Below are 11,718 nucleotides of genomic sequence, written 5' to 3'. Positions count from 1 at the left end.
TTNCACTTTTGTGGTGGAATGTCATCAGTTAAGGCCGGGACCCGCCATTTGCACTTTTGTGGTGGAATGTCATCAGTTAAGGCCGGGACCCGCCATTTGCACTTTTGTGGTGGAATGTCATCAGTTAAGGCCGGGACAGGGCATTTTCACTTTCGTGATTCTGCAGTTACTTTAGGCCATCCGGGCGGGCGGATATATGTACAAGTCACAGGGGATGCGATGGCTCAGCTTGGGCTCAAAGGCCTGACAATCTCGAACTCCTGACCTTTGGCGATCTACCCGCCTCAGCCTCCCAAGTGCTGGGATTACAGGCATGAGCCACCAGGCCCAGCCTCAAGCCTGTTTTAATTCAACTTGCCATTTTACTTCCATTTAAGTAACCTCCATTCAGTAGCTCTTTGTTTTCCATTTATTCTGTGTGAATCCAACCCACCTGGGGAGTGGCCAGAGCCAAAAAGAATGGTTAAGTAATAAACAGTGTTGGCCAGATGCGGTGGCTCATGCCTGTGATCCCAATACCTTGCGGGGCTGAGGTGGTTCAGATCTCTTGAGGTCAGGAGTTCAAGACCAGCCTGGCCAACATGGCAAAACCCCATCTCTACTAAAATTACAGAAATTAGCCTAGCGTGGTGGCCAGTACCTGCAATCCTAGCTACTCAAGAGGCTGAGGCAGGAGAATCGCTTGAACCTGGGACGCGGAGGTTACAGAGAGCCGAGACTGCACCTGGGGAGTTTTTTGAACTCCGTCTCAAAAAAGCAAACCCTAGCACGGTGAATTGCTGAGGCCTCTCTGCCCCAGCTCCGCTGCCCCGCCCTAGCCTGAGGCCACAGCTCCTCAAATGCTTGACAAACCATTGTCTTTGCCATTGCAAGAGCAGAGGGCAAAGCGAAGTCCCTGGATCACTCCTGAGAGGTCTCCATGTGTGTGCTTTTTTTTCTTTCTTTTTTTTTTTTTTTGAGACGAAGTCTGTCGCCCAGGCTGGAGTGCAGTGGCGCCATCTCAGCTCACTGCAAGCTCTGCCTCCTGGGTTCACGCCATTCTGCCTTAGCCTCCCAAGTAGCTGGGACTACAGGTGCCCGCCACCATGCCCGGCTAATTTTTTGTATTTTTAGTAGAGACGGGGTTTCACTGTTTTAGCCAGGATGGTCTTCATCTCCTGACCTCGTGATCCGCCCACCTCGGCCTCCCAAAGTGCTGGATTTACTGGCATGAGCCACCGTGCCTGGCTGTGTGTTTGCATTTTCACATTCACCCCAGTTTTCATGAAGTGTCTTATCTCCTGGGTGACTGACATAGCTTTCCACTTCCTCATCCGATCTATGCTTGTCCTTACATTGTTGTGTTACTACTTTGCTATAATGAGAGAGTGTTTTCACTTTATAGGCTTTTAGAGCCTGAGCAGTCCCTCAGGGAAAACTGTAACAGTAGCTGGTTATTTTGCAGTTAGAAAAACTAGCTGGGCATCGAGGCAGGCGAATCAGGAGGTCAGGAGTTCGAGACCAACCTGGCCAACTTGGTGAAATCACATCTCTACTAAAAATACAAAAATTAGCTGGGCAGGCCGGGCGCGGTGGCTCAAGCCTGTAATCCCAGCACTTTGGGAGGCCGAGACGGGCGGATCACGAGGTCAGGAGATCAAGACCATCCTGGCTAACACGGTGAAACCCCGTCTCCACTAAAAATACAAAAAAAACTAGCCGGGCGAGGTGGCGGCGCCTGTAGTCCCAGCTACTCGGGAGGCTGAGACAGGAGAATGGCGTAAACCCGGGAGGCGGAGCTTGCAGTGAGCTGAGATCTGGCCACTGCACTCCAGCCTGGGTGACAGAGCGAGACTCCGTCTCAAAAAAAAAAAAAAAAAAAAAATTAGCTGGGCATAGTGGTGAACACCTGTAATCCCAGCTACACAGGCGGCTGAGGCAGGAGAATTGCTTGAATCCAGGAGGTGGAGGTTGCAGCAAGCTGAGATTGTAGCAATGCACTCCAGCCAGGGTGACAGTGACACTCCGTCTCAAAAAATAAAAATAAAAATATAAAGTAGCTGGGTGTGGTGGTGGGTGCCCATAATCCCAGCTACTCGGAAGACTGAGGCAGGAGAATTGTTTGAACCTGGGAGGCGGAGGTTGCAGTGAGCTGAGATCACACCACTGCACTCCAACCTGGGCAGCAGAGTGAAACTGTCTCAAAAATAAGTAAATAAAAGTAAAACGAGATGAGGTTTCACTCTGTTGCCCAGATGGGAGTGCAGTGGCACAATCAGGCCTCACTGCAGTTTCAATCTCCCAGGCTCAAGCGATCCTCCCACCTCGGCCTCCTGAGTTGCTGGGACTATAGGCATGCACCACCACCCACTGCTAACTTACTTTTTGTGGAAATGGGGGTCTCACTGTGTTGCCCACGCTGGGAGTTTGTTCTTGAAGAAGCAGGGTAATGTGAGAGTGCCCTTGTTCATGGCACAGAGGGGACTGGCATTGAGACAGGAGTGCTGATCACCATCCCTCTCCATTCCTCCCTTAATTCTCATCAGAACTGCCACGTGGGACAAGATGGTGTCGTCGACCCAGGTGAACTTCAACCTGCAGGCTCTCCTGGAGCAGCTCAGCCAGGATGAGCTGAGCAAGTTCAAGTCTCTGCTCAGGACAGTCTCCCTGGGAAATGAGGTCCAGAAGATCCCCCAGAAGGAAGTAGACGAGGCGGATGGGAAGCAACTGGCGGAAATCCTCATCAGCCACTGTCACAGCTACTGGACGGAGTTGGCGACCATCCAGGTCTTTGAAAAGATGCACCGAGTGGATCTGTCTGAGAGAGCAAAGGACGAACTCAGAGGTGAGCAGAAGTCGGTCCACACTGTGTCCTAGGAGGAAGTAAGCGACGTCTCCAGGACTTAGAAATTCAGAAGGTCATCCCAGCACTTTGGGAGGCCGACTTGGGTGACTGAGGTCAGGAGTTTGAAACCAGCCTGATCAACATGGTGAAACCGCATCTCTAGTAAAAATAAAAAATTAGCCAGGTGTGGTGGCAGACACCTGTAATCCCAGCTACTCGGGAGGCTGAGGCAGGAGGATCCCTTGAACCTGGGAGGCGGCGGTTGCTGTGAGCCGAGATCATGCCATTGCACTCCAGCCTGGGCAACGAGCAAAACTCGGTCTCAAAAAAGAAATGGCATTGAGGCTTAGAGAAGGACTGTGTGTTCTGAACACAGGTGCTAGATCTTCATCAACTCTGGTGTCTGTCCTTTTTTGACCTGTTTCTGTCCCTTTCAGGGATCGTACCGTTGGCCTGACATATCTGTGGATTTCACCAATCCCAGATCAGAAATAATGGGGGCAAAGACAATTAAAAATTACAATAAAATGCACATGAACTGTGGTTATTACTCTCTTAAGAGAGGATCTCGCTCTGTCCCCCAGGCTGGAGTGCCGTGGCATGATCTCGGCTCACTGCAACCTCCGCCTCCTGGGTTCAAGCGATTCTCCTGCCTCAGCCTCCCGAGTAGCCAGGATTACAGGCACGTCCCACCACACCTGGCTGATTTTATTTGTATTTTAAATAGAGATGGGGTTTCACCATGTTAGCCAGGATAGTCTCGATGTCCTGACCTCGTGATCTGCCCGCTTTGGCCTCCCAAAATGTTGGGATTACAGGCGTGAGCCACTGCACCCAGCCAGCTAGTGCATTTAAAACAACTCTACTTTCTACCCCATAACTTTATTTTACACTTTTTGTTTGTCTGAGACGAGTCTCACTCTGTCATGCAGGATGGAGTGCAGTGGTGCAATCTGTTCATTGCAACCTCCGCCCCCCAGGTTCAAGCGATTCTCCTGCATCAGCCTCCTGAGTAGCTGGGATTATACAGGCACCTGCCACTGTGCCTGGATAAATTTTGTATTTTAATAGAGACGGGATTTCACTATGTTGGACAGGCTGGTCTTCAACTCCTGATTGCGTGATCAAAACGCCTCAGTCTCCCAATGTGTTGGGATGACAGGCGTGAGCCGCCACCTGGCTGTACTTTTTTTTGAAACGGGGTCTCGCTTTGTGGCTCAGGCTGGAGTACAGTGGGGCGATCACAGCTCACTGCAGCCTCGACCTCCCAGACTCGAGCAATCCTGCCACCATAGCCTCCCACCACACCTCGCTGATCTTTGTATTTTTTTTTTGTAGAGACAGGGTTTCACCATGTTGCCAAGGCTGGTCTGAAACTCCTGTGGGCTCAACTGATCCTCCTGACTTGGCTTCCCAAAGTCCTGGGATCAGAAACATGAGCCACAGTGCCTGGCCAGTGCAGCTTTATTTACAGTTACCAAGATACAGAGTCAGTCTAAGTGACCATCACTGGATGAATGGAAAATGTGGTGCCCGTTGGGTACACTGCCTACTGCCTGGGTTATGAGATTATTGGGACCCCAAGCCTCAGAAAGGAAACCTGGTAGGCCGGGCACGGTGGCTCACACCTGCAATCCCATCACTTTGGGAGACCAAGGCGGGTGGATCACTTGAGGCCAGGAGTTTGAGACCAGCCTGGCCAACTGGGTGAAACCCTGTCTCTACTAAAAATACAAAAAAATTAGCCAGGCATGGTGGTGGGCGCCTGTAGTCCCAGCTACTTGGGATGCTGAGGCAGGAGGATGGCTGGAACCAGGGAGTTGGAGGTTGCAGTAAGCTGAGATTGCACCATTGCACTCCAGCCTGGGTAACGGAGTGAGACTCCCTCTCCAAAAAAAAAAAAGGTATTAATTACACAATGGAATACTCTTCAACCTTAAGGAAATCCTCTCTTCTTTAAAAATTGCCAGTTTTATTTCCGTTGGAGATCACTTCTTAGCATAATATTTCCTATCTTTAATGGATGGGTGAGGGTTTTTGGTTTTTTTTGAGACGAAGTTTCACTCTTGTCACCCAGGCTAGAGTAGAAAGGCGTGGTCTCGGCTCACTGTGACCTCCGCCTCCTGGGAGGGAGTGATTCTCCTGCCTCAGCCTCCCAAGTAGCTGGGATTACAGGCGCCTACCACTATGCTCGCTAATTTTTGTATTTTAGTAGAGATGGGGCTTCACCATGTGGGCCAGACTGATCTGAAACTCCCGATCTCAGGTGATCTGCCCACCTCGATCTGCCCACCTCGGCCTCCCAGTGTTGGGATTACAGGCGTGAGCAACCATGCCCAGCCAAGGGTTTTTACCTCTAGCTGGCCTCCGGAGGTTAAAAGTTTGAAAATAGGAGGAGGAAACCCAGAGAGTTGTAAACTTACAAGATCTGAGCCCTGAAAAAGATGCAAAGTTTCTTTCTGTGCTGATCGCGCTCACACAAACATGGTGAATGTTCCTAAAACCCGCCGGACTTTCTGTAAGAAGTGTAGCAAGCACCATCCCCACAGGGTTACACAGGGCAAGGATTTTGGTATGCCCAAGGGAAGCAGTGTTATGGCAGGAAGCAGAGTGACTACGGTGGGCAGACTAAGCCAATTTTCTGGAAAAAGGCTAAAACTACAAAGAAGATTGTGCTAAGGCTTGAGTGCGTTGAGCCTATCTGCAGATCTAAGAATGCTAGCCAAAAGATACAAGCGGCCAGGAGCGGTGGCTCACGCCTGTAATCCTAGCACTTTGGGAGGCCAAGGTGGACAGATCATGAGGTCAGGAGTTTGAGACTAGCCTGGCCAAAATGGTGAAACCCCATCTGTACTAAAAATACAAAACTTAGCCAGGCATGGTGGTGCGTGCCTGTAGTCCCAGCTACTCAGGAGGGTGAGGCAGCAGAATCTCTTGAACCTGGGAGACGGAAGTTGCAGTGAGCCAAGATCTTGCCACTCCAGCCTGAGTGACAGAGTGAGACTGTCTCAAAAAAAAAAAAAGATGCAAGCATTTTGAACTGGGAGGAGATAAAAGACCAAGTGATCCAGTTCTAAGTGTTGTCTTTTATGAAGGCAGTAAAATCTTGAATTCATATTAAAATGCAAATCTCCCCCCCCTTTTTCCTTTTCAGAAGCAGCTTGAAATCATTTAATAAGAACAAGCCTTTATATTAGGCTAAGCGTTACTCATTTACAACTTTCATTCTTCATGTGAGGTTTGGGGCTTGGCGGCTCTTTTTTTTTTTTTTTTTTTTTTTTTTGGAGGACGTGAGTCTCGGGGCTCTGTGCGCCGGACGGGGAGGCAGCTGCCGCCGGATTCAAGCTCACTGGCAAGCTCCGCCTTCCCGGGTTCACGCCATTCTCCTGCCTCAGCCTCCCGACAGTAGCTGGACTACAGGGCGCCCGCCACCTCGCCCGCTAGTTTTTGCTATTTTTAGTAGAGACGGAGGTTTCACCGCTGGTTAGCCAGGCATGGTCTTGATCTCCTGACTTCGTGATCCACCCGTCTCGGGGCCTCCCCAAAGCTGCTGCGGATTACAGGGCTTGAGCCACCGCGCCCGGCCGCGGGCTTTTGTTTTTTAAGAAGAGGGACAGTACTGACTACTAAGAATGTTAAAGAAATGCCCGGACTTCTCATCCCTGCTCCAGGACGGAGCTGGTACACAGGTGGGTAGCGGTAAGGACCTGGGAAGCTGAAACACTGTTAGCATTTGTTGGACATTGGAATCTATAAATACAAAAAAGTGGGGAAGAGCAAGCTTGGCCTTGAAACTGGATAAGCTAGAGACATTTCTTTTTTGAGATGGAGTCTTGCTCTGCTCACCTAGGCTGAGAGTGCAGTGGCACTGATCTCGGCTCACTGCAACCTCTGCCTCCCAGGTTGAGCAATTCTCCTGCCTAGGCCTCTGGAGTAGGCTGGGATTACAGCAACCACCACCTGAGCACCTGGCTGATTTTTGTAGGTTTTTATAGAGATAGGGTTTCACTATTGTTGTCCAGGCTGGGTCTTGAACTCTGACCTCAAGTGATCTGCCACCTCACCTCCCAAAGTGCTGGAATTGCAGGCATGAGTCACACACCGGCTTTTTTTTTTTTTTTTTGAAACGGGACTTCACTCTGTCACTATTAGGGCTGGAGGTGCAGTGGTGGCATCATTAGCTCCACTGCAGCCTTGACCACACAGGCTTAGCGATCCTCTGCCTCAGCCTCCTGAGTGCTGGGGGACCCACAGGCACTTGCCACCCACCTGGCTCACTTTTTCACTTTTTTTTTTTTTTTTTTTTTTTTGAGGACGGAGCTTGCTGTGTCGCCCAGGTGGAGTCAGTGGCGCCGATCTCGGCTCTACTGCAAGCTCCGCCTCCCGGGTTCCGCATTCTCCCGCCTCGCCTCCAAGTAGCTGGGACTACAGGCGCCCGCCACCGTCCCGGGCTAGTTTTTTTTGTATTTTAGTAGAGACGGGTTCACCGTGTTAGCCAGGAGGTCTCGATCTCCTGACTCGTGATCCACCCGCCTCGGGCCTCCAAAGTGCTGGGATTACAGGCTTGAGCCACCGCGGCCCGGCCCACTTTTTCACTTTTTGTAGAACAGGAGTCTTGCTGTGTTGCCCAGGTGGTCTTGAAGATTTACTAAACTCAATCAGTGCTTCCCACCTCATCCTCCCAGAGTGCCTGGGGTACAGGCGTGAGCCATGGACACTGGCCCCTACCAGCTATTTATAATTCCTGAGGATTTTTTTTTTTGAGATGGGATCTTGCTCTGTTGCCCTGCTGATTGCGTGTGGCACAATCATAGCTCATTGCCAGCTCAGCCTTCCAGGCTCCATGAGATCCTCTTACCTCAGCCTCCTGATTAGCCGGGACTATGGGTGTGCCCCTGCCACACCTGACTAATACTTGTATTTTTTGGTGGGACAGTTTCCACTGTTGTGCCAGATATGGTTTGTCAAACTCTGGTCTCAAGTGATCCTCCCCCTTGGCCTCCAGAGTGCTGGGGTTACAGACATGGTTCACCACACCTGGCCATGAAGACTTTTTATTTTATTTAATAATTATTATTATTTTTTTTTTTTTTTTTTTGGAATGGAGTCTCGCTTCTGTCGCCAGGCTGGGAGTGGCAGTTGGCCGGGATCTAGCTCAACTGCAAGCTCTCACTCCCAGGTTCACAGCCGATTCTCCTGCCTCAGCCTTCCCGAGTAGCTGGACTACAGGCGCCGCCACTCACCCGGCTAGACTTTTTTTTGGTATTTTTAGTAGAGAGCGGGGTTTCACCGTGTTAGGCCAGGGTGGTCTCGATCTCCTGACTCGTGATCCGCCCGTCTCAGCCTCCCAAGTGCTGGGATTACAGCTTGAGCCCACCGCGCCGCGGCCTATTATTATTATTATTATTATTATTATTTTTTTTTTTTTTTTTTGACAAAGTCTCACTCTGTCGCCCAGGATGGAATGCAGTGGCATGATCTCGGCTCACTGTAACCTCTGACCTCCGCCTCCCGGGTTCAAGCGATTCTCTTACCGTCGCCTCGGAAGTAGCTGGGATTACAGGCACCCACCACCACGCCCAGCTAATTTTTGTAATTTTAGTAGAGACAGGATTTCACTGTGTTCGTCAGGCTGGTCTCGAACTCCTGACCTCGTGATCCACCTGCCTCAGCCTCCCAAAGTGCTGAGATTATAGGTGTGAGCCACTGTGCCCGACCTTATGAAGACCTTTTTTGAGACAGTCTTGCTCTGTCACCCAGGCAAGATTGTACAGTGGTACAATCTCACTACAGCCTCCGCCTCCCAGGTTCAAGAGATTCTCCTGCCTCAGTCTCCCTAGTAGCTGGGATTACAGGCGCCTACCACCACGCCTGGCTAATTTTCATATTTTCAGTAGAGACAGGGTTTCACCATGTTGGCCAGGCTGGTCTCGAACTCCTGAACTCAAGTGATCTGTCTGCCTCGGCCTCACAAAGTGCTGGGATTACAGGCGTGAGCCACCTCGCCTGGTGGTGAAGACTCTAAAGGTTCTTCTCAGACCAGCCTTTGTCCTGAAGTTCACGTGCCCGTGTCCAGTTGCCTCCCCAGCATCTTTTCAGGAGTTCCACGGACTCGCCCCTTCATTATCCAGGGTTAAGCTGCAGATACTAGGATTCCACCTTGTTCTTTTTTTTGAGATGGAGTCTCACTTGCTTTGTTGCCAGGCTGGAGCGCAGTGGCGCAATCTTGGCTCACTGCAGTCTCTGTTTCCTGGGTTTAAGCAATTCGCCTGCCTCAGCCTCCCAAGTACCTGGGACTACAGTTGCGCGCCACCATGCCCGGCTAATTTCTTGTGTTTTAGTAGAGATGGAGCTTTACCATGTTGGTCAGGATGGTCTCAATCTCCTGACTTAATGATCCACCTGCCTCGGCCTTCCAAAGTGTTGGGATTACAGGCATGAGCCACCCCACCCGACCGATTCCACCTTGTACTTACATTCTTTCCCAGTTCATTTTAAATTTATCTACCTCATCAGAAACTAGGGAGTTAGGCCCCGCAGGCAGATAACCTGAGGTTGGGAGCTCGAGACCAGCCTGACAAATATGGAGAAACCCTGTCTATACTAAAAATACAAAATTAGCCGGACATGGTGGCGCATGCCTGTCATCCCAGCTACTCGGGAGGCTGAGGCAGGAGAATCACTTGAACCCAGGAGGCAGAGGTTGCAGTGAGCCGAGATCGCGCCTTTGCACTGCAGACTGGGCAGCAAGAGCGAAACTCCGTCTCAAAAAAAGAAAAATTAGGCAGTTAATCCTCAGAGCCTTTCCAGTGACCTTATGTGTGAGTACTCTGTGTGTGTGTGTGTGTGTGTCTTTCACACCTTGCGTTCTGAACTTTTAGAATTCGCACCAGAAAGGCACCTAAACCTGGGATCATGGCCCAATGTACTTTCACTTTTACATCCAGTACCTCGTCAACAGCCTTTTTAGTAATCTAGTAAATGACCTAATCTAGGCTTAACTATTGAGACTCAGTGGTCGAACCTGAGCCATCTTGGAGTCCCACTGCCAGCACAGCAACAGGCCTGTAATGCCCCCCCTTTTTTTCTTCAGGGATAACACGGAAAGAAAGACAACCTCTAGACGTGGAGGAAATGCTGGAGCGTTTCAAAGCAGGAACACTAGGTGGGTGTCAGGACCTCCGACGCTGGAGTCAGCTGAGGGAAGCTGTCCCTTCTTGCTGCTTTCTCCTGTTCCTTTTCAGAACCCCATCTCTTTCCAATCTTTTTCTCCACTATTCTTAATCTGCCCGCTGTCTCCTGGAGAATTCCAACCTCCCTTCCATAAGAATAGCGGGAAGAACAAACGTTGCGGAGAATCAGAACCAGTCTGTAGAAAGTTAGGAGCATGGTGCACTTTTGTTTTTGCTTTGAGTTGGAGTTTCTCTGTCGCCCAGGCTGGAATGCAGTGGTGCGATCTCTGCTCACTGCAACCTCCATCTCCCAGGTTCAAGCGATTCTCCTGATTCTCCTGCCTCAGCCTCCTGAGTAGCTGGGGTTGCAGGTGCCTGCCACCACACCCAGCTAATTTTTTTTTTTTTTTTTTTTTTTTGAGATGAAGTCTTGTTCTTGTCATCTAGGCTGAAGTACAGTGGTATCATCCCTGTTTACTGTAGCCTCCGCCTCCCAGGTTCAAGTGATTCTCCTACCTCAGCCTCCCAAGTAGCTGGGATTACAGGTGCATGCCACCAAGCCCAGCTACGTTTTTCTTTTTTTGTATTTTTAGTAGACAGGTTTCACCATCTCAGTCAGGCTGGTCTCGAACTCCTGACCTCAAGAGATCTGTCCCGCCCCAGCCTGCCAAAGTGCTGGGATTACAGGCGTGAGCCACAGCACGCGGCCTTCTTTAAATTCTTTAAAAGTTGACAGGTGGCCAGGCGCGGTAGCTCACGCCTGTAATCTCCCAGCATTTTGGGAGGCTGAGGCGGATGGATCGTGAGTTCCAGAGATCGAGACCATCCTGGCCAACATGGTGAAACCCTGTCTGTACTAAAAATACAAAAATTAGCTGGGTGTGGTGGCGCGTACCTGTAGTCCAGCTACTCAGAAGGCTGAGGCAGTAGAATCCCTTGAACCTGAGAGGCAGAGGTTGTAGTGAGCTGAGATCGTGCCACTGTACTCCAGCCTGGCAATAGAGCAAGACTCCGTCTCAAAAAAAATTGACAGGTATAAATGTATTTATGGTACATTGTTCAGACAACTTGAAACAACTCAGAGAAAATTGAGTCTTATGGGTCGGTGACTTGTCTGAGCTGACTTTGTGATCAGGTTTTTTCTGTTTGTTTTTTTCTCGAAATGGAGTCTCACTCTGTCACGCAGGCTGGAGTCCAGTGGCTCAATCTCGGCTCACTGCAATCTCTGCCTCCCAGGTTCTAAGGGATGCTTCTGCCGCAGCCTCCCCAGGTACTGGGACTACTAGGTGCCCACCACTATGCCTGGCTAACTTTTGTGTTTTTGGTACAGATGGAGTTTCCCCAGGGTAGCCAGGTTGGTCTGGAACTCCTGACCTCAAGTGATCTGCCTCCCTGGGTCTCCCAAAGTGCTAGGATTACAGGTGTGAGCTACCACGCCCAGCCTGTGATCAGTTCAAGATCAGCCTTGCTTACTCTCACGTTCCCTTTTATCTTCCTGGTAGCATTTGTGTTTTTTCTTCAGCGTTTCTCCCTTGTCGCCCAGGCTAGAGGGCAATGGCGTGATCTTGGCTCACCACAACCTCCACCTCCCAGGTTCAAGCGATTCTCCTGCCTCAGCCTCCCAAGTAGCTGGGATTATAGGCGCCCACCACCACATCTGGCTAATTTTTTTTTCTCTTTTTCTTTTTTTTTTTTTTTTTTTTTTTTTTTTTTTTTTTTTTT

General features: G+C 50.2%; 1 protein-coding gene across 1 annotated transcript in view; it reads left to right on the top strand.

Moving 5' to 3' along the window:
• Window positions 1-2,523: 2,523 nt before the first annotated feature.
• The window catches only part of NLRP2 (NLR family pyrin domain containing 2), a 28,520-nt gene continuing 19,325 nt past the window's right edge, over window positions 2,524-11,718 (top strand). The window contains exons 1-3 of the mRNA XM_017892527.1: window positions 2,524-2,828; window positions 5,982-6,015; window positions 9,911-9,989. Coding sequence (XP_017748016.1) covers window positions 2,545-2,828; window positions 5,982-6,015; window positions 9,911-9,989 — 397 coding nt within the window. The 5' untranslated portion in view covers window positions 2,524-2,544. The remainder of the gene's footprint in view (window positions 2,829-5,981; window positions 6,016-9,910; window positions 9,990-11,718) is intronic.

The sequence above is a fragment of the Rhinopithecus bieti genome, unplaced genomic scaffold (genome assembly GCF_001698545.2).
Source record: "Rhinopithecus bieti isolate Rb0 unplaced genomic scaffold, ASM169854v2 scaffold_22436, whole genome shotgun sequence".
In the NCBI taxonomy this organism is placed as follows: domain Eukaryota; kingdom Metazoa; phylum Chordata; class Mammalia; order Primates; family Cercopithecidae; genus Rhinopithecus; species Rhinopithecus bieti.
This window is presented reverse-complemented; position numbering and strand designations above follow the sequence as displayed.